General features: G+C 58.4%; 3 protein-coding genes across 3 annotated transcripts; 2 read left to right on the top strand and 1 right to left on the bottom strand.

Annotated features, from left to right (window-relative positions):
• Nucleotides 1–1,024: 1,024 nt before the first annotated feature.
• On the top strand, nt 1,025–5,154 carry MAGIX (MAGI family member, X-linked). The gene is given in 7 exon segments (XM_023590701.3): nt 1,025–1,129; nt 1,929–2,075; nt 3,266–3,348; nt 3,427–3,633; nt 3,635–3,670; nt 3,785–3,950; nt 4,668–5,154. Coding segments are annotated over 7 exon segments (996 nt in total). The 5' UTR covers nt 1,025–1,080; the 3' UTR covers nt 4,976–5,154.
• Nucleotides 5,155–8,370: 3,216 nt separating this feature from the next.
• Nucleotides 8,371–11,782, top strand: PLP2 (proteolipid protein 2). Its single transcript, XM_004465019.4, is given in 6 exon segments — nt 8,371–8,621; nt 9,689–9,743; nt 9,746–9,846; nt 9,975–10,070; nt 11,030–11,120; nt 11,394–11,782. Coding segments are annotated over 6 exon segments (462 nt in total). The 5' UTR covers nt 8,371–8,525; the 3' UTR covers nt 11,417–11,782.
• Nucleotides 11,783–11,896: 114 nt separating this feature from the next.
• Nucleotides 11,897–21,128, bottom strand: PRICKLE3 (prickle planar cell polarity protein 3). The gene is made up of 9 exons (XM_058292107.2): nt 20,856–21,128; nt 19,646–19,731; nt 18,471–18,654; nt 15,796–15,909; nt 15,319–15,456; nt 14,426–14,629; nt 14,128–14,314; nt 13,171–13,470; nt 11,897–12,638 (listed from the first exon to the last, which is right to left on the bottom strand). The coding sequence occupies exons 1-9, from the start codon at nt 20,895–20,897 to the stop codon at nt 12,034–12,036; spliced, it is 1,860 nt and encodes a 619-aa protein (XP_058148090.1). The 5' UTR covers nt 20,898–21,128; the 3' UTR covers nt 11,897–12,033.
• Between the last annotated feature and the right edge of the window lie 707 nt (nt 21,129–21,835).

Below are 21,835 nucleotides of genomic sequence, written 5' to 3' on the forward strand. Positions count from 1 at the left end.
TAGAGGTGTAAGGGGCAGAAATTGGGGGAGAAATAGAAACACAAAGACCAGGACCACTCAGCCCTTTCAACTTAAGACAAAACTGGGGTCCTAATGGTGGTCCAGAAAGGTTGCCCAGACACCCAAAATGGACATCAGGACACAGGGTGACCAAAGCTTTTAGTGAAACAGCCATGGGCCATGTGAGCTGCTTGAGGCTGGCTCTGCTGATATGCTTGCAGGGCTGTCAGCTGGATTATCTGGTCAGGCAAATCTCTGAGGCCCTGGGATCTTCAGTTTCTTCTCTGCAAAGTGGCATTCCCAGGCCCTATCTCACCGCAACCCCATTCCTGCTTCCACTACAGCAGCGGTCTGTCCAAGGGCTCCCCGGGCCCTCCTTTTCAAACCTTCAAACTTAGGCAGGGCCTCACTCCTGCCCTCCCATGGCCAGTGTCCCGTCCCACCCCAGCACCTTCCAAGCTTCCTCTAGTCCAGGCCTCCACCTCCCCTCCACTCTCCAAGGAACCTGCCCCTCCCCACTGCTCAGGGACCCAAACCCTCCCGGGGCCCCACAGGCTCCCAGCCCCACGTCACCCTTCCATTTCCCCAGTGGGGACAGTCTTAGGCAAAGATTCACTGTCAGCCGACTGAGCTCCCACTACGCGCAAAGCTCTGTTGGAGGGCGCAGAATTCCCTGGCAAACTGTGGGTTCCAGTTGCGCTTGCCCATTTTTAGTTGCTAGACCTTGGACAGGGCCCTGACTTCTCGGGGACCCACCTGCCCTTTCTCTTCTAGGAGTAAGTGCGCTAAGAACATCCCGTCGCTGGAAAGAGGAGCCCAGGCCCTGGTCCCCAGGAAGCAGAGGCAGTGGCCGAGGCTGAGCGAGGCTGAGCGAGGCCGAGCTCACGAGCGCACGAGCGGGCTGGCCCCGCCAGGCCTCCCTGCCGGCCGCCAGCTAGGTCAGCGCGCGGATCTCGGCGCCGGGCCTGGGCTCGGCCGGCCTCAGGCGCGTCCAGGCCCGGGCGGGCCGCCAGGTGAGCGCGCCCGGGCGCTCGAACCGCGTCGCCGGCGGCGCAGCGTGCACCCGGCCGACTCCCGGCCATGCAGGCGCGCGCGGGGGCCGGCACGGACCCCAGGGGGAGCAGAGGAGGTACCGGGGGAGGAAGGGAGGGAGCGCGTGCCCCGGCCGCCCCCTCGCCCGCCCGCCCGCGCCTCGCCGCCTTCGCACGGCGGGCTGGGAACGCGGCGGCTCCGGCGCCCAAGCGGCGGCGCGCAGGGGCCCAGCGACCCGGGCTGCGCTCGAGCCCCCTCCCCACGTTGACTCCGGGGGTGGCGCCTCAGACCCGGGGCCCTCCCGAGGCTCCTGGGAGACGGGCGGGGCGGGGCTGCCCGGGGTCACCGGGGACACCCGGCCCTCAGGCTCGGCGCTGACGGGGGTGGGGGTGGCGCGCGGCCTCTGAGGAGGGGGCATCTGGCGTTGCGGGGACTCGCTGGACACACGGGGTCTGCGCGGGCCTTCGTGCGGGACGGCTGAGGGTCCCCACGATATCTGGACGTGGACTCGGGGGCGGCCGTGTTCTCTCGGGATATCTGGGGGAATGAGGGTCTCCCTGCTGAGGGGGGCAAGTCTGGAATCTCGGGGAATTTGTTGGGGGCAGTCGGGGGCCCCCAGGTATCCATCGGGTGGTCGGAGGTGTCCAGGTGTAGTGCAGCGAAATGGGTGTCTCCAGGAATATCGCAGGGGCACGGGGAGGTCCACGGCCACACCCGGGATGGTTGGGGGTGGCGGGAGATGTGAAGGGGCAGTCGGGGTCCTCCGGAACTATGGAGGGAGCGGTCGGGGGTCTCCGGAGAGGTCGAGGGACATTTCTAGGTCTTCGGGTGTCCGGAAGCAGCGGGGTTCGCCGAGGCTCGGGGTGGACGCTGACCTGTCCCCCTCCCCGGCGCAGGCCGCGGCCTTCCGCAGGCGGCGGGCCCCGGCGCCCGGCAGCTGCTGGCGCGGCTGGACGCGCGCCCCCTGGCGGCCCGAGCTGCGGCCGACGTGGCGGCGCTGGTGCGCAGGGCCGGCGCCACATTGCGCCTGCGCCCCAAGGAGGGTGAGTGACCCGGGCGCAGCGGTGGGTGGTGGGCTGGGGTGCGAGATTGGCGGGGGCGGGGTTCTTTGGAGGCGGCAGGACCCGGATTCTCAATTACTCCCCTGGGTGGGGTCGTGGGGGGGTGTGTGCGTGCTGAGGGGGCGTGGCTCGGATGCGATCCCCGTGGGGGCGCGGCCTGGGGTTCTCCTAGAATATTAGTATAGAAGGTGCCACTGGCAGGGCTATTCTACTAGGCAGTGCCAGAAGAGGAGTTGAGGCTACGGGGCTGTATAATTATTTCCCTCAGCGGGTCTTCGAGTGTGATTTTTCAGGAGGCGGGGCCTGGAGGGTGCTTGCGGTGAGCAGGGAATTAAGAGGCAGGGCCAATGCAGCAATAGTTTGAAGTTCAGAGGGCAGGATCCAGCCACAAACTGGATTATCACACTCCCAGGGGTACCTAAGGGTGTTATTTGAGGGGACGGGGCTTGGAATGTTTTAGAGCCGCCTTGTAGGGTTATTTATATGGCCTGGACCGGGATTATTCATTGAGAGGTGGAGTAAATGCAGATACAGTGGAATATGTTCAGCTGTGGAAAGGAATGAAGTTCTCATACATGCTACAACATGGATGAACTTTTAAGATGTCATGTTGAGTGAAATAATCCAGTCGCAAAAGGACACATTTGCATGATCTCATGTATACGAAATAATTAGGATATGCAAGAGTCGGAAACTAGAATACGGGCTACCAGGGGCAGCTGCAGGGTGGGGAATGGAGAGTTACTACTTATATTGTACACTGTTTCTTTTTTGGGGGTGATGGAAAAGTTTTGGTAATGGATGGTGGTGATGGCAGCTCCGTATTGAGAAGGTAATACCACCGATTTGTATGCTTGAGAGAGGCCAAAATAGGAAATTTAAGATGTATGTGTGTTAGCAGAATTTTAAAAAATTTAACCCATAGAACTGTACAACACAAAGATGGACCCTAATGTAAACAGGACAGTTATTCATGGGGTCAGAGCCTGGATGATTGCTTGATGGGGGGCCTGGGTAGTTCTTTGGGTGGGCACAGCCCTATGTGAGTTTGCCAGGGGAGGCTTTGAATACTATTAAAGTGCTGAGGCTAGAATGCCAACTCAGGGGCTAAGCTCTAGATAGTTTCTGCCCAGTTCCCCCAACAGCCCCCTCAGTCTCCTCTATTCCCCCAGCTGTCAGCGTGCTGCAATCTGCAGACATCGAGGTCACGGACAGTCGTCTACCCCATGCCCCTGTTGTAGGACACCGGAACCAGGTACTACCTCTGTCCTCCTTTTTGAGGCCACCAGCCTCTGGGACCTGCAACCTATGAGCACCCATGTCCTTTCTCCAGCATCGCCGATCAGAGACCCTGGGTACGAATAAGGTGGTGCCACCCGTAGTAACCCAGGGTGAGGCACGTTGTGCTTCGAAGCCGTCCCAGGCCTCCGATGGCTTCTGCGTGGAGCTGATCCGCGGGTCTGAAGGCTTTGGCCTCTCCTTAAGTGGAGGCCGAGATGTCGTGGCCGGGGACACGCCACTGGTGGTGCGTGGGCTACTGGAGGGACGGGCCGGCACAGCGCTGCGGTCGTTTGCAGGTGAACCCCAAGACACCCTTCATTCGCGGGTGCAATCCCCGGGGCCCCACCCTATGTTGGACTGCCCTCTGGCATTCACTCTTCCACGACACCCCTGGCTTCACGCTCTTGCAGGCTGGCGACCTCGTTCTTCACATCAACCAGGAGCCCACACACAGCCTCACTCACGCCCAAGCCGTGGAGCTGATCCGTGCTGGCGGCCCTCGCCTCCACCTCGTGCTCCGCCGGCCACTTGAGACCCACCCCGACAAGCCTGAAGAGATGGCAGGGCCCAGAAAAGGTGGTGGCGGGTGTCCCAGGGGAGAAAGAGAGAGTCACAGAGTGGATGGGACCGGGGTCCTAGCCTGGGAGTGGTTGGTGATCCCCTGCAGGGAAGATCTGGGGTTTGGTGTCGGCAGAAGTGGGGGCAGTCATCGTACTCTCAAAAGCCGGAATGAGGGAGCAGGGTCCCAGGATAGGAGTGTAGGTGGGTTTCAGAGGGGAAGCCTCGGAAGTACCTGGAGGGAAGAGGTGGGAAGGTGTGTGCAGTCCAAGCAGGTGTTCAGAGGGAAGGACTGAGGTCCCCGGAGGGGAAGGCAGAGGGGGTCTCAGCGGGAAGGGGAGAGTTTGGGATTCTAGAGGGTAGGAGTCTAATTCCGGAAGATGAGGAGTCGACAGGAAAAGGGTTGGAAGTCGAGGAAGAAGAGGTGAGTTAGGGGAGAGTTGAGGGTCCTCTGTAGGCGGGTACGGTGTCCTGAGGTCAATGGGGCGGTTTGATTTCCTTTGGCGGTTATGGGAAGCGATTCTTCAGGGGTGTGTCCCGAACCCGGCAGGGGTCTCGGTAAAGGAGGTGTCGGGGCCCGCAGGGGTGGCGTCGGTCCTGGTAGGGAGGTTTCTCTCAGGGGCGAAATCCAAGTCTCCCGCAGCCCTTGGGCTCTTCCCCCCTCGACCCAGGGCCCAGTTCTCCACACCTCCCCCACCCCCGCCCAATCTAATTCACAGTCCCGCGCCTCCCCAGATGGCAGCCTGGATCCCGGGGGGGCGAAGGTGATGAAGTCTAGCGGCGCCAGCGCTCCCCAACTTCAGCACTCCCGCTCCCGGACGACACCCCAGACCCGGGGCAGCCCGGAGGCCAGCCCAGAGGCGGCGTCCGACGGCGCTGAGGTTCCTATCTCTGGACACCGCCCGGAGGACCCCGACGGAGGGACCCCCGGTTCCCCGGGGCCCTGGCTAGTGCCGAGCGAGGAACGGCTCTCGCGGGCCCTAGGGGTCCCCGGGGGCGCTCAACTCGCACTGGAGATGGCAGCGGGGAGACGTAGGCACTGAACACGCCTCAGACGACTCTGGGCTCGCTTGGGACGGCCCAGCCGATCTCCAGCATGCGCGGGGAGAGCAATCCGCCAGCCTGCGCTCCCCTCCCGGCGTCAGTGGTACGGCCCACCCAGCCTGGGCAGCCCTGAGCTGCGTGTCCCTGGGCGGGGGAGGTAATAAAATGGTTCGATCCAGTCCTGACTTGCCAGGTGCTTTAGGCTGGGTGGGGCTGCCGGTCCACCCACTAGAGTGTGCGTCGATCCGGTTTCCAGAAGGATCTCCTCTCGTAACCCTCAGGAAGCTTATTTTGTGCTGTTTGGTTCCTGCCCCCAGATGGGCTTTTAACTGCTAACCTGTCTCCCACCGGGCGTGCTCTCTCCCCACTCCTTTTCTCTCCAACTCCTCTTCTCCCTATTCATTCATTACCCGTTTGGAGAGATGCGCGGGGGCTCACAAAAATTGTGCCTGGCATGGGGGAATACAGAGGTGGGCCTGTTGTGGGGGGCGAGAGTGCCCCCAGTATACCCGCACCCCCCCTCCTGAAATCGTCCAGACCCTCAGCTGACGTCCGGATGGCAAGGCTAGAAGCAGGGCGGCTTCCTTCGTCAAGAGCCTGCGGTCTCCCACTTCCGGGCTCGCCTGCCAGCTCTCGCTGGCACACCGACTGCCACCCTTAGGGCAGGGGCTGGGGCCTGGAGCCCCCTGGAGGGCGGAGCTGGGAAGGTGTGAGTCAGCTCCCCCCTGGTGAGGGTTAAAAACTAAAAAAGGCTCTTAGAACCTCTGGGCCGTGGCCACCTTTTCCGTAGATGGTGACGCGCTGCAGCCGGGCTTGTGTGCACACGCCCCGCGCTGGGCGTGCCAGGTCCCGGGAGAGGCCCAGAGTCTCCTCCGCCCTGGGAACAGAATCCCACGGTCAGGGCTTATACGGTCAGCTGGGGACTCCAACCCCGGTAGCCCCGAAGCAGGCGCTGGACCGAGACTAAGAAATGTCCAGTCACCTCCGCTGTCACCACATCCTGAACACTTGGCCCCATCCTCCCAACGAAGGAAGCTGTGGTCGGGCGGGAAAGGGAAACTCGAGTCCCCTTGAGGAGGGGGCGGGGAGGGGGGGGAAGAAAAGGATCCCAGAGTTCAGAGTGGCCCCCGAGAGGAGAATTTGACCTCTGAGCTAGACTGGGAGAGCTGGGAGGTGGGGGATCAAGAGGTGTAAGCATTGTGGGGGAAGGGCATCGGGGCTTACAGCTACCCCTGACTCAGAGCTTGGTGAGTTGTGGCGCAATGGAAGTCAGAAAAGGGCCTCAGAGTCCCAGTCCTATAAACAGAGTCACACCCAGGAGACTAATAATAGTAACCCCCAGCCACCAATTACTTAATATTATCCCCGCTCCAGCTTTACTCACACCATCTCTTTTCATCTCTTCACATCTCCTCAACCACCCTGATCTGTCCATTTCCCAGAGGAGGGAAGAGAAGCCCAGACAGGGTAAATAGCTCGAGGGAGGAGGGGTTTGAAGCAAGATCAAGGCCAAATTCCAAGCCTGTCTTCTTAACCTTGCTTGCACTGGGGAAATATTGATTGAGCCCCAACTGGATACACCTTGCACTATGGTCAGCACTGGGGAGATGCTGAGGAAACAAAACTGTTTTCTACACTCATCTAGTTGATGGACTGGGGGTAAATAGATATTAGAAAAGAAAGACATGAAAATGAATAAATGCAAGATGATTTTAGAATTATTCGGATACATGTGACAACATGGAAGAACCTTGAAGACATCATGTTGAATGAAATAAGCCAGACACAAAGGGACAAATTTCGTATGATCTCATTGATGTGAAAGAATTAGAATAAGCAAATTCAGAGCATCAGAAATTAGAATACAGGTTACCATGGCAGCGGCAGGGTGGGCAATAAGAAGTTAATGCTTAAATTGTACAGAGTTTTTATCTGGGGTGATGGAAAAGTTTCGGTAATGGATTGTGGTAAGAAAAAAAGAAATTTCAGAGAGAAGTGAGAGATACGAAGATAGCAAAAGGAAGTTATGTTGGAGGAAGGTAATGATAGAGGGTGGCTGCTGGCTTCTTTGAAAATGTGGCATCTGAGCTGGGATCTGGCCAGAAGCCAGGTGTATGGGGGGTGGGGGGGGCATTGGCAGCCACAGGAAGAGCAAGTGCAAAGGCCCTGAGGCAAACCAAGTTTGTTTTGTTCCAGAAATGTGGGCATGTCCTCACAGAGTTGGAAAGCACACACTCAGCACTGGGAAAATTATGTTCCATCCCTTCCACCATTCAAATACTTTTTCAGCAGCCTGGGCTGAAGAAGAGGAACTTTAGGGGCCCAGGTTAGCCAGGAGAACAGGCAGGACCTCTCTACCTCAAATGAGACGAAAATAAAACCACGCCCTCAGCACACCTCAGGGGTCCTGATTCCCAGGAGCCAGGTACAGCTCATGCTGATCAGCCATAGATCAGCCACGCCAATGGAGCCAGTAGAGAAAGCACTCGCTCGTTGTGTCAGCCTCTGCAATGTCATTGGCCATGTCAATCAGTCTTGCACCCTGGAGCCATGTCCTGACCTTGCTAAGACCCCAGCAAAAACAACAACAACAACAACAGACAAAACATTGCATCTCTCCTCATTTAGGGCTTGGCTGGCAATTCCTCCTCTCAGAACCAGGAAACCAGAGACTTCCCTGGGGATTGCAGAACCAAGAATCAGACCCTTCTCCCCTCTCCCCCGCCTCCCCCCTCTGACCTTACTGATAATGTCTACCACTATTTACTGGGTGCTTGGTGCTCACACTAGCAGCCTCTATCTGTCCATCTTCCAGCACTGAGGTTTATTCCAGGGTCCACCATCCTTTATCCACAATTCAAAAGACCAAAAACAAGCTCAGGAAACCAACAGTTTTTCCACAAGTTGGCACCATTTGGTGACAAAACCTGATCTTACCTAACGAGGGACACTTTTCAGTTTTGCCTTATTGCGTTTAAGAAATCCAAACGTGCTGTTTTGTTTTGTTTTGTTTTAAACAGGGCAGCCACAGGCCCAGCTGAGAGTCTTAAGTAATAGGCTGTCGATGCACTACTGGGAAAACTCTATAAAATGTGAAGTATTCCGAATATCACCGTCTTGTTTTTACAGCTAAGGAAACTGAGTCACTCTCTTCAAGCCAGATCCCGCAGTTCCGAGTTGAGGCCGCCTCAGGCGCGTTTGTAGTCTAAGACGAAAAGGCAAAGGGGCCTGCCATTCCCGCTCCTGGTACCCCAAACTGCCGAGCCTCAAAGGCCGGCGGCCCGGCAGATGGGTACACCGGGGGCTGGGGCGCGGGGCGGCCGGTATCCTTGCCGGGCGGGGCGAGGGGGCTTCCGGGGCGTCAGCCACCTGGCCCGGCCCCCTCCGGCCCCCGCCCGCTTCGCTCGGCGCGCGGTGATTCACTCCCTCCTTCGCCCCGGGGCCCCCTTGCCGGCCAGACAGCGGGCACCACGGCCGGGCGCGCAGCGTCCTCGAACCCGCGAGCCAGCGAGCAGATCCCCCGCACCTCCCCGGCCTCCGACCCACGTCATGGCGGATTCCGAGCGCCTCTCGGCCCCCGGCTGCTGGGCTGCCTGCACCAACTTCTCGCGCACCCGAAAGGGCATTCTCCTGTTTGCTGAGATTGTGAGCGTCCCCGGGGCCGGCGGGTGGGCAAAAGCCGCGCGGGGTGGCCGGACCACGCGGAGCCGTGCGGCCGCGGGGGGAGGCACGCACGTGGCCGAGGGTGCTGTGCCGTGGGACGAGGGTGGATGGGTGGCTTCATGGCCCAGGCCCGAAGCCGGGGGCGCGGGGCGAGTCGGTGGCTGTGGGGAAGGGGCTGGGGGAGCGCCTGGCCCACGGGATAAGGCGAGGGGCCCATAGAGCATGTGGGGAGAGGCGTATGTGTGCGCGGGAAACCCGCGTGGACACATCGAAGGGGTCCGGCTGGTAGGTGGGGGGGGCTCCCGTGGCAGGGCGTGGTGCGGCCTGAGCACTGGCCGGCGGGCTGGCAGGGCGCCCAGGGGCGGGCCTGTTGGGGTGGGGCCCCCTGCGCGCTAGTCTGGGGGCGGGGGCAGGAGCCCCACCCTTGGTCGGTTCTTTCTTGCCCTTCTGGGGGCCAGGTGGGAGGTCCTTTAGCTCTCTGGGCCGCTCAGGAACCTTGATTTCCCGCTTCCCCCAAAGTGGGCACCGCCTTTGAGTCATTTGTAAAAGGGGCGCGGTGCCTTTAACGGAGCCCTGCCCCTGGGGTGTCACTCCCACTGTTTCCCCAGGGGTTGCCGGGGGACCGCACGTCCCGCCTTCTCAAGGCCAGGAAGGTGGTGCCAGCAGGGCTCACAAAACACCTGGCAGCACCCCTCCCTTCAGCAGCCCCTGCCCAGAAAGGGAAAAGGGAGGAAACTGAGGCACCCAACTCTACTCCTTACTAGCTGGGTGACCCCTAGGCAAGTCACTTAACCTCTGTGTGCCTCAGTTTTCTCATCTATAAAATAGGGCACTAATAAATAGTAGCCATCTCATTAGGTGATTGTGATAATTAAGTGAGATGATACTTGCAAAACTCCTAGAATAATGTTCAGAGCACTGTAAGCCCACAGTAAGCCATTCGCTATTACTATTTGTCATTTTCCCAGCCCCCAGAGACATCTGAGTTTGAGACCCCCAATTTAAGCCTTGGGAGCTGATGGAGGCCCTCTTTGCTGTCATCCCTCCAGATACTGTGCCTGGTGATTCTGATTTGCTACAGCGCCTCCTACAACTATCAAGGGTATTCTCCCTGTCAGTGGTGGAAATGATCCTTGCTGCTGTCTTCTTTGTCATCTATATGTGTGACTTGCACACGAAGATACAGTTCATCAACTGGCCCTGGAGTGTGAGAAGAGGGCTGAGAATGGCGAGGCTGGGGAGGGGCCGGGGCACCTGGGAGTTTGTCCTGGGGAGTCTCTGGGCTCTGACTTCCCCCTTCTCTTCTCTCCCCCTCACACGCCCCGCCCTTTGCAGGATTTCTTCAGAACTCTCATAGCTGCCATCCTCTACCTGATCACCTCCATTGTCGTCCTTGTTGAGAAAGGAAACCACTCCAAAATCATCGCTGGGGTAAGGCCCTTGGCAGCGACTCCAAAAGCACAGGTGAGAGAGGGGCTCCGGGACCCAGGGGCCTTTTCTGCCTCATTTTCTGGGCAGAAAGTGTGTGACCCCCTGCTCTGGGGGCTTCCATGTTCATGCTGCAGAAGTCTGGCCCAGACCTTGATTTTGCATTCCCAGCTTCCTCCCAAGATCAGCATTTGCCATCAAGGACAGTCCCTTGTCTGGCCCAGGGACCTCTGTGGGAAGTGCAAATGGGGAGCTCCTCCTTCAGCTTCCTCTGGAACTTTGTTTCTAATATACAGTACAAATGGTGCCCCTGCATGTGGGGCCTTAGTGTGGTTTTGCCTGTGCTGAGAGGTACTAGGAAGAGGGAGGGTGGGGTAGAGTCCAGTCTCCTGGTTTCTTCCCCTGGGGGCTCTTTTTTTAAGATTTCTTTCTTCCTCCCACCCCCCTTGTCTGCTCTCTGTGTCCATTCACTATGTAGTCTTCTGTGTCCGCTTGTATTCTTGTCAGCGGCACTGGGAAACTGTCTCTTTTTAATGTTGCATCAGCTCTCCCTGTGTGTGTGGCACCACTTCTGGGCAGGCTGCACTTTTTTTTTGCATGGGGTGGCTCTCCTTACAGGGCGCACTCCTTGCGCATGGGGCTCCCCTGTGGCTGGGGGGGGGGGACACCCCTGCGTGGCACTGCACTCCTTGCACGCATTAGCACTGTACATGGGCCAGCACTACACGGGTCAAGGAGGCCCGGGGTTTGAACCACGGACCTCCCATGTGGTAGACGGACGCCCTATCAGTTGAGTGGAATCTGCTTCCCTCCCTGGGGGCTCTTTGACTTCCCAACCTGGGGCTTGATTTGCCACCCCTGTGAGAGGCACCGGAGGTGGTGGATACATGGGGGTTAGAGGCTGAGTAGGTTGACCAGCCTAAGCCAACCCCCCTCACTCCATCACCTGCTGCCACCCACAGGTACTGGGCCTAATCGCTACAGCCCTCTTTGGCTACGATGCCTATATCACCTTCCCCTTGCGGCAGCAAAGACATACAGCAGCCCCCACTGGTAAGTGTATATGTGTGTCCCTGGTGGGGTGGGCGTGGAAGGTAGGGCATGCCGAGGAGGCAGAGAAGAGAAGGAAGGGGTGGGGCTAGGGGGTAGAGGAGAGAAGGAAGGGGTTCTCCCAGGGGCCTGAATGTCTGCTGTGTCCCTTTTTGGTACTTGGTACTTAGGGCTTTGGCCCAGGGCCTGTCCTTTCATAGGCCTCATTATTCTTGTCTGTTAAATGGGTATATATGGATCTAGCCAATGCTTTCTGTCTTTTTCCTCACCCTGCAGACCCGGCAGATGGCTCGGTGTAGGCGAACTCCCCCCTCAATTCCTTCTGCAACCTGCAAATAACTCCTCCCTGCCCCCACAACACTCCCAGCCAACTCCCAGCCCCCCTAAAGCGGTAAAAGTGCCTTCATCAGGAAGAATTGGTCTTCCGGCCTGCCAATCAATCCTCCTGGGTGTGGCCACATTTCTGCCTGTGCTTAGGTGGCCCTTCCTTCTGCAGTATCCAAAAGGAGGACCCAGTTCTGCCTGGACCTTGCCCCACCTAAGCCCCAAAGTGGATGGGGAGGTTTCAGACTGCAGGCCCCAGGTTGGAACCCACTGCAACTAACCTCCTTGGTGTGGGGGTGTTTCTCTGGAGGGATAAATAATAAACAGATGGCTAGAAAAGATGATAATGGGTGAATGAATCCTTTGATTAAATATGAGTCAACTCAAGCACCAGGAGGGGGAAATATATGGGGGGGAAGAGGACACCTGGGGCAAGGAGGCAAAGAGGCCAGGTCTGTTTGACAACAAATATTAAATTATACTTCGGTAACATCAAAAGACAAAGGAGGGAAGGAGGAAGGGGACCTATGACTCCGGTTTGGGCATTATCTACACAGACTGGAGAATGGAGCCCGCCAGAACCGCCTGACCTTCAAGCCACGATGCAGCTCTTGTCTCGGGCCTGGCGAGGCATCCCTGGGCGTGGGTCCCCGGGGAGCGAAGGGTGTGGGGAGCTGGGGGTCTCAGTTGCAGGGTCCTGAGGGGGTGTGGGCCTGCGCAGATGCGGGGGCAGTGGGATGCGTTCCCCCAGGAAGAAGCCATCGTCCTCTGAGGACTCTGAACTGGGGCTGGAGGGTGAGCTGGAGCAAGATTCTGAATCAGACCCTGATCCTGAGTCACACTGATGGTGGCGGTGTCTGCTGGAACGGTGGCGGTGGCGGTGGTGATGGTGGTGGTGGTGGTGGTGGTGGTGGCGGTGGCGGCTGGAGGCCCGGGGCGGAGGGCTGCGTGGCCTGCGGCGCTGGGCTGGGGGTGCACTCAGGGTCCGTCGTGGGCCTCCCTCAGACACCAGAGGGTCACGGAAGCTGACGCGTGGGGCGCTTTGGCGGCCGAAGGCACCATCTCCCGGGTGCGGGTCCGGGGATCCGCACCCGGATCCTGGGGGTGGCTCGGGGGCATGGCGGAGCCCTAGCTCTGGCATGGAGTGGCGGTGGGGGGCACCTCTCAGAAAGCGGGCGGGCTCTTCGGGGCCTATAGCTGGAAAGGGAGAGATGCATTGACTCCATGTGTCTGTCCTCCACTCTGTCCTGGTCCCTCCTGTGGAGGGGCCTTCTCTTCTCCCCTTCCCCCATCAGGGCTGGTAAAGTGGAGCCAGGGGTCGGAGAGGGGCAGGGAGGCAGGAGAGTCCAGGGAGGCTTGGAGTAGGCTGAGGTTGGAAGTAAGAGCGCAGGAGGACAAGACCGGATTGGCGTATTGGGCGTGTTCAGGGACTGGGGGTGGGAAAAGGGTGGGGCTTAGGCTGTAATAAACACGTGTTAACGATTGTGTGAGGTCAGTGCCTGGGATCCGAGGGTGGACAGTCAAGGATTGAGGAAATGAGGAGGAACTTGGGGTCAAGCAGGGCCAGACTGAGGTAGGGGACAGGCCTTTGACAGGAGGGGACAGAACCTGGGTTCATGAAGTGGGTGCAGTTGGGGTTGGAGATTGGGACAGGGCTGGGCAAAAGAGGCGAAGGGCTGGGGCTGAGCCAGGGGTCATGGCCTTGGCGGGGCAGGCCCAAGGGGCTTACCAGGTCCCGACTGGGTGCTGGTCACTTTGGCCGCCGTCTCGGCCGCCCCCTCGGCCACAGAGAAAGAGGATGTGGAAGCGGCCAGAGGGGCTGAGACGGTGCCCGCGCTCCAGCTGCGACGGCCAGTTGGGGTAGCGGCAGGCTCCTGCCCGAGGCTGCAGGCGCGCGAGCAGAAGATCAGGCCGCGGCGTGGCAGGAAGGGGCGGCCCAGCAGGGCCCGGCCACAGCGACTGCAGCAGAAGCAGCGGTCTGAGGCGTGCCAGTGCTGGCCCTCGTAAGTCATCTGGCCTTGATCCAGGCCTGTTGGGACCGATGTGAGGAGGGAAACTGAGGTAGAGCCCCCAGGTCCCACGCCCACCCTTCCTGAATGGGACCCTCCTGGGGAAGAGGTGAGGAATTGGAGGCCTGGTGCCCCGGAATGCTCACACACAGGAATCTGCCCCACCTCTCTGGAATGGGTGCCCTTCTCAGGAGAAGGCAGGAAAACCCAGGTTTGTTCCTCGCCCCAGCCCTTCCCCATCCTCCTTGTCTCCTGGAGCCTGGCTGGTAAATGTTTCCCCCCTCTCCTCCCTTTTTTTCCCAGGTTGTCCCTCCCAGAAGGCGAGCCCTAAAGGGGAGTGGGCATTGGACTCCTAAGATGGAAGCCAGGCTTAGACATTAAGGGCGATTTCAGGTGGAAGGAGGAGGCCTAGGTGGTAGGGGCAGGGCTTAGGAGGGTGGGCAAACAGTGTTGCTAGGTGGGATTTAGAAAGCATGGTGTAGCCTGGCATAACAGAAGCAGGGGGAAGTTGAGGCTTGCAGTGAGGGTATCAGCCAGTGGTGCTGATGGTGCTGGGGCTAGATTTAGGGTATAGGGTATAATGTGGGGTGGAGCCTGGAGGATAGGAGGAATCTTGGTGGGGTGGCTGTGGCCCAGCTGTCCCACCCGTCCCTCTGTTCAGCCCCACATTCACCCACCGATGTGCTCCCCACAGCCATCACAGTACTCAGCGTGGCGGGCCTCATAGCAGGCGCAGCAGTGGGGGCGGCTCTGACGCATGACATAACGTTGGCCTCCTAGGGATGCCTCACACTCGAAGCAGCAGAAGTGACCCATGTGCCAGTGCCGGCCCTCGGCCTCTGTGCACTCAGGGGAGAAGATAATCTGGGGAGACACGGACGACCTGTGGCCGTCGGAAGGGCCTGCCCCTGGTCTTTGTCAGCCCCCCTCTACTCCCAGCGCGCCCCGGGGGTGGGGGGTCAGGTAGGCACACACCTCGTCACAGGCCTGGCAGCGTGGGCGCAGGCGTTCGGCATGGTGGCGGCCGCAGTAGACCTTGCCAGTGTGGTAGAAATAGATGAGGTCCACCAGCAGCTCCCGGCATGTGGTGCACACAAAGCACTGTGGGTGCCAGCAGGCGCCCAGACCTGCGCGGCTGGCGAACACGGCAATGTCCCCGCCTCCAATCTGCTTCCCACACTGCCAAATGACAGAAAGACCCCAGCACCATCACCAAGGGCCACACCAAGCTTTCCCCATGAGGGGGTGTCTTTTCTGACCACCCATGGGGTAGCTCTGATACTGACAAGACCAAGTATCAAACCACTGACAAGTGTCTCCACCTGCGGCTAACTTAGGCACAACCCTCACCTCATTGTTGGATCTGAGGACAGCTTCCCCCTGATTGGAGGGGAAAAGGTGGGGGACGGACCTTGGGGACAAATTTCCCCTACCAGGAGTCTCTAGAGACAGGCCCTGCCACTGTGGGTGGGTTCTTATGGACAACTCCTGAGCCATGACCACAGGAGGGTCACAGAGACGGCCCTGGTCCACCTCCACTGCGGGGAGAGGAGGAAACCACAGAGGAGGTACAACCCACTAGGACCTCTTTAGAGACTGAGACTTTGCCCAACAGTGGGCTCTGAGGGACAGATTTCACACACCAGGGTCCCTAAAGACAGACCCCACTCACTGGGCTGGTCTTTGAGACAGATAGTACTTGCCCAAGAGTGGGATTTGAGGGACAGACCCTGTTTTCCAGAGTGAACCCAAAAGACAGACCACGAGACCTAAGTGGCAGACCTCATCTCCCCAGGGCCTGAGAGAGCGTGCACCTCAGGGCTTGGTGCAAAGGCATTGCTCACTCGCCTAGGCCCTCCACGGCTTACCTCCTCACAGATGGCCCCAGTGATGGTTACTGGGAAGATGCGCACCGTGCCACGCCCCAGATTCTCCCGCTTTCGCTGCTGACTGAAGGCCCTGAGCTCCTTTTTCTCCTCTTCTTCCAGAGCTGTACAGTATTGTGCCTAGGAGTAGGGAGAGAGGGGCATCTTCCAAGCTCCTTCCCTGATGCCTGTCCCCCCCACCCTCTTCCAGACTTCATCCACCCTCAACAAAAGTCACCTTTTAGATATTTAGAGGGTACCTCTTGCCTGAAATGCCCAACCCTTACCTCTTCCTCCAAGGCCCAACTGTGGTTTTGCCGAGTACCCCTTCACGGCCCGTTCCTCCAGACCTTTCACCTGCATCCACCTCAAATCGGCTCACCTGGTCCTCTTCAGGTCCTGCCCATTTCTTCCCAGCTTCCCTGCCTTTGCCCAGGCTGTGCCCTCTGCCTGGGAAGCCTTTCCAGTCTTTGTCCTCACCTCACTGTCATGTGGGGGCAGCTGGTGCAACAGCTGCTTGATCCTATATTTCTCCCCGGGGCTGTTGACATAGGGGACCTTGTCTTCTGGGAGGCAGCTGAAAAATTGGTATACCTGGGATGACATGAAGGATGGGGAAAAAAAAAAAACAAATGAGAATAGGGATGAGGTGGATGCAGTAGGATGGTGGGTCCTTACTTCTTTCTCTGATAAAATTAAAGTCATCAGAAAGGAGCATCTACTGACTCCTGCCACCTCTCCTTTCTACAGGATTCATTTCCCCTCCCAGGCAGATCATTTCCATCAGCTCCCAAGTCTGCTGAGAGTTCCCTTATGTCCTGACCCCACTTCTCCCTCCAGCTGCTGTCCCATGTTTTTCCTTCCCTTTACGGTAGAATTCCTCAAAGGACTTGTCTGTACTTGCTGCCTCCACTTCCTCTCCTCTTTTTTTAAGATTTGTTTTATTTAAACACTCCCCCCCCCCCCCCGTTGTCTGCTCTCGTGTCCATTCACTGTGTGTTCTTTTGTGTCTGCTTGCATTCTCAACGGCACCAGGAATCTGTGTCTCTTTTTGTTGTGTCATCTTGCTGCATCAGCTCTCTGTGTGTGTGGTGCCACTCCTGGGCAGGCTGTGCTTTTTTCGCACGGGGTGGCTCCCCTTGCAGGTGCACTCCTTGCACATGGGGCTCCCCTATGCGGGGGGACACCCCTGCATGGCACGGCACTCCTTGCATGCATCAGCACTGCGCATGGGTCAGCTCACCACATGGGTCAGGAGGCCCTGGGTTCGAACCCTGGACCTCCTATATGGTAGGCGGCCGATCTACCAGTTGAGCCACATCCGCTTCCCTCCCATTCTCTTTTGACCCCACTCCCAACAGACTTTCATTTCCACCCCTTCTCCAAAGCTGCTCCTGTCAGTGTTGTCGATGATGTCCACATTGTTAAAAAACGTTGTCCCTGGTGCCTCTCCAAAACAAACAAAAAACCAAACAACTAAACAAACGAAAAAACTAATTCAGGGGAGTCGATGTGGCTCAGTGGTTGAGCACTGGCTTCCCATATATGAGGCCCAGGGTTCACTCCCTGACCCGGCACCTCAATCTATCTTTTTTTGCCCAGGCCTCATTCTACTTAACCCATCGGTAGTGTGGGACACGGCCCATCACTCCCTCTTCCTGGAAACCCTTTCTTCCCTTGGTTTCCAGGATACCACACATGCCTAGTTTTCCTCCTACCTTACGAGCTGTTCCTTCTCTGTCTCTCTTTTGATTCTTCCTTAACTAGCTGGTCCCAACATGTGGGAGGGTCCTAGGGCTCAGTCATTGGTTCTCTTCTTGTCTGTCTAAACTCACTCTCCTGAGAATTATATCCAACTTCATGGCTGTAAATACTGTCTTTTGGCTAATGGCTCACAAATGCCCATCTTTGGCCCTGACCTCTCCCTTGAATTCCAGACAACATTACCCCTTAGATGTCCAACAGGCATCTCAAACTCAAGATGTCCAAAATCAAACTTACAGTCTTACCCCCCGGGCTTGCTCCTGCCTTGTCTGTCCTCCTTGGGTCCCCTTTGACTCCTCTCTCCCTCAGTCCCACAACTTTGGCTCTCCTTTCAAAATATATCTAGGTTTGGACCACTTCTCACTACTTCCACTGTGAGCCCCATCATCAGTCATCTGGACTATTGCAGTAGCTTCCTCCTTGCTGGTCTCCATGCTCCCACCTTTACCCCTAAAATTCATTCTTCACTCATTAGTCGGATCCTGTCCCTTTTAAATCATATGACAGATCCTGCCCCTCTTCTGCCCACTTGTGGTTTCCCTTTCATTCAGAGTAAAAGCCAAAGTCCCCTTCAAGGCCCCGATCACCTCTCTGACTTCACCTGCAACCACTCTCCTCATGCACATTGCTCCAACTACACAGGCCTCTTCAAACATTCTGAACAAAGATGAGAAAAAATAAAAATACAAAAAAAGAAAAAAAAAGAAAAACAAACAAAAAACAAGAAAAAAGAGAACCAGAGAAAAGAACATTCCAAACATGCTCTAGCTTAAGGCCTCTTCCCTTTGCCTGGATGACTTTTAGCTGAGAGCTGCATGACTTTCATTCTTACCTCCTTCAGGACAGTTTAAACATCATCTCCTCAGAAAAGCTTACCTGGGCATCCTATTTACAATTCTAACACCTGAATGTCTATCCCTCTCCCCACCTCCCCTTCCCTGCCTTTAATTTTTTTTTTTCTTCCATAGCCCTTGCACCCACCATCTGGCCTATATTTACAGATTTGTAACTCCCTTCTGGAATCTAACCTCCATGTGGGCAGACAGAGTTTGTGTGTTTGGTTCACTACAGTGTCCTCAGTGTCTCGAACAGTGTCTGACACAGAGTAGATGCTCAATAAATTTGTGGAGTGGCTGCATCAATGGAGATGAAGTGAATGAAGGGCTGGGATAAAGCCTGAGGTCAGGAGTAGAATAGGAGTGGGGTGTGCAGTGATGTATGAGGGCAGGGGCTGACCACCCCTCACAGAGGGGTCAGAAGGACACCCACAGTCTGACCACGCACCCCGGATTGGCCCCAGAAACAGCCTAGCAGGGTCCTATCTGAGCAGGGTTGTGCGCGTGCACGCACCCGCTGGAGAGCCAGAGAGAGGGTGGCTGGCCTTTGGTCACCTGCTCTGGCTTGAGGCCTGGGGGTACCCAGGCGTACTCCTCGGAGGCGCAGCCCGAGTCATCATCGGAGATGGAGTGGCGCTGGAAGTCCGAGATTAGCCGACACATGATGCGTTCCAGGTCCACAGGCACCGCGTGCACCGCGTGCTCCTCCCGCGGGCATTTGCAGTGCTGGCAGATCTTTCTGAGGGGGCCGGGTTGGGCGTCAGTTACCAATGCGGCTGCCCAGGCCTGGACCCCTGGGCGGCCAAAGGAAGCCCAATTGAGGGGCGGTGACATGCAGATTATTACCACCAAAAGGCTCTGGGTGGGGGCTGGGGGCGGAGCTGAGAGGAGGTGGCCCTGGGGCCGGTGGGCCGGCTGAGGCGGGGTGGGGGGGTTGGGGGGGGGTGGGGGGGGGTGGGGGTGGATGGGAGGCGCTAGCAGCAAGAGGCTCGGCTTCCAGATGAAAGCAGGGCTGTGAGCTGGCGAGGGGTTGAGGGCGTGGCGGGGACCTGGGGAGCAGGGCTGTGAGCCTGGGGGCGGGACGTGAAGGGATGGGACAGTGAGGTCTCAAGGACATCCCTTGACTTTTCATCTCTGGGACTCACGCGCAGAGGGGCCTGAGTAGGGGTGTCCCCTGCCCCGAGACCGAGATTGGAGTTATAAATCTAGAGGCTTCCCCGCAGAACGTGGCAGGCAACTTTCCCTAGAGGCGGGGCTTCAACCTGTGACGAGGCTCTGAACTTGTGGGCAGGGCTCTGAGCCCGGGAGGAGGGCCCTGTTTGTTTCCTGGGAGCTGTGATATTTTACGGGATTTTGGGGGGGACCAGGATCCAGTAGGAGGACAGGACCCTGGGTCCGGGAGAGGAATTCTGAGCCTCAGTGGGGTGGGAGGTGGAGGACAGTGGGCGGCGATTCTCTGCCGGAGCTGAGAATCTCCCTAGGGCTGGGACGCAGAGGCTTAGGGAGGACACTCCCCTAGGGCCATGCAGTGGGTGGGGCTTTCCTGGGCACAAGACTCTTGGGAAAGAGTCAGGGGCGGAGCCCTAAAATCTGAGCGTGAAGCTCTTTCCCCGCCAGAGCTCCCCCTTGTGGGCGGAGCGCAAGCCTAGGGGCGTGGCTAAGCCTCTAGCGGTTTCCCCGAGGGCGGGGCTCTGGCTAAGGGGGGGCCCCCGGGCGGGGGGGTCACCTACCTCCAGCCGTGCAGCAGGAAGCCGGGACACTGCTCCCGACAGGAGTTGCAGGGCTGGCCGCGGTCTGTGTCCTCAGTCTTTAGAGGCTGTAGTGGGCGGGGGAAGACGCGGGACCGGCAAAGCGCAGGGGCGGGGAAGAGAGACGTCAACGCCCGCCTCCCCACTCCAGGGCCCGAGACTACACGCTGGGGCCTGTCCCACCAGGGCAGCGCTGGGCAGGCTGGGACAGCGCCCGGAGCGTGGGGGAGGAGGACATGACCGAGGCAGAGGCGGGGCGGCTGAAGCCACCTCCCTATAATGCCCCTTTCTCAAGAATTCCCCTCCCCGGGCCGGCCTTGGACCCCCTTACCCAGCCTCGGACCCCTCCAGGCCTCAAACGTGTCCCCAGAACTCAGAGTACCCTCCCCAGAGTCCTTAATCTGGATGTTCCCTCCCCACGCACGAGGCCAGCAGCACTTCAATTCCACAGCATTAGGAGTCAGAGACCTTACCCTTCCTTGGGCTCTCCACATGTGCCCAGTCCCTCGCTTCAGGATCTCAAGGTCCCCAATCACCTGTCCAGGCCAGAATCCCCTCCCCCAAGCCCTCACTTCACCCCCTCTTAACCAAGCAACTGGGGACCCTCCCCCAGCATCTCAAGAGGCCCCTGCTCCATTCAGAAACCCCTACCCCGAGAAGCCTGGGCCCTTACCCCTCAAATCCTAGGCTCTTCCCTCCTCTGTACCACCCCAAACCAGACCCCACTTTCTCCCATCAGAGACACCCCTCCAAAAGAAAAGAGAGACCTTCCTATCTAGGAAGTAAAAAGTTCTCTGGCTCAGGCAGAAGCCCTCTCCCCCAAATCCCAGTCTCTCATATCAGCAATCAGGCACCCCAGGAGTATGGAATACCACTCCTCAGCCTAAGGAATGCGGGGTGGGGGATGGGGGGCTTCCTTCATTCAGGAGGTTCCTGCTCAACCCAGGACCCCAGGACCCAATCTTTTTGTCCACAGAATCCTTTCCTATAATTCACAGGAGGGGGAAGCGCACTAGGTGCTGATAAAGGTGTATGGAGAGATGATGATCCATCCATATGGCTCCAGCGGCCCTATCCTTTGGGTCTGGGAATCCTGGAGAAGGAGGTCCCAGCGAGCCTCCATCCTCTGCCCCTCACCTGGGCCTCAGTTTACGCCCTGGCCCCCACCACCCCTGCCCTGAGTACGGCTCACCGCGCGCCCCGGGCGGCGCCTTCGGGACCCACGAGGGAACATGGCGCGCCCCGGCAGGGTCAAGCTGGGCCAGGTCTGGCGAATGGAATCCTCGCGGCCACCGCGCGTCCTGCCGGGCAGCTCTGTTCCGTAAACCTGACACCCGCATGGGAGGAGCGCGCCCCGCGGGGCCCGCCCCCGGGGCTGTGGTCTCTCCCGGGCTAAGGCGCCCCCTGCCTAGAGGTGAGGGGCACACAGTCGAGGAGCGCCGTTCGGGGAAGCACCCCTGCCCTTCAGCTCCCGGCTGGAACCGGACCTCAGAAGGCACCGCCCCCAGCAACCCAGGGCACCACGTGGCTTCTCACCCGGCCTCTCACAGGGCCTTGTCAGGCTTGAGGGCTCTATAATGGAGAAGGAGATTTGGAGGCAGAGATCTGCCTGTATTGGGTTGACAGCACGTGTAGATCTTGAGTGATTTTTGGTTGTTATTTTTTTTTTCTTGAATGTTGATTTGGGGGAATTTGAGAGAAGGATTCAAGCCACTTTTTGGCCCCCTCCCCACTGGGGATGTTCCAAGGGTCTCTTTTGTCCAGATGAATGCTGCAAGAATGGTCCCCAGACCCATCCACAACCCCAGCTGGTGCTCCCTCGCCCCTGCCAGAGACCCAGATTTTACTCCTATGCTCCCATTTCCCTCCCAGTACCAGGATTATTTGAGATTATGGGGAGGGGCTAAAATCCCTGCCGCCGTTCCAAGGCCCTCTTCCCGGCCCCCCTCCCCATCCGTATAGCCCCCAGCTGTCTTGTTCCGTAAATCCTTTCCATGCCCAGCCCATTTATCTCTCTCCAGTCCGATATCCCCTTCCTCGAACTCAGTCGCGGAGCTAGGAGTCTCTTCTTGGCGCTGCCAGGCTTCGCTGAGTCTCCGGACTGGGAGGAGAGGGTCCCCGAGATCGCGCTCAGAACTCTGGCGCCCGGCCGGGCTCTCTAATTGGGCACGG

Source organism: Dasypus novemcinctus, chromosome X (assembly GCF_030445035.2).
Source record: "Dasypus novemcinctus isolate mDasNov1 chromosome X, mDasNov1.1.hap2, whole genome shotgun sequence".
Classification (NCBI taxonomy): Eukaryota; Metazoa; Chordata; class Mammalia; order Cingulata; family Dasypodidae; genus Dasypus; species Dasypus novemcinctus.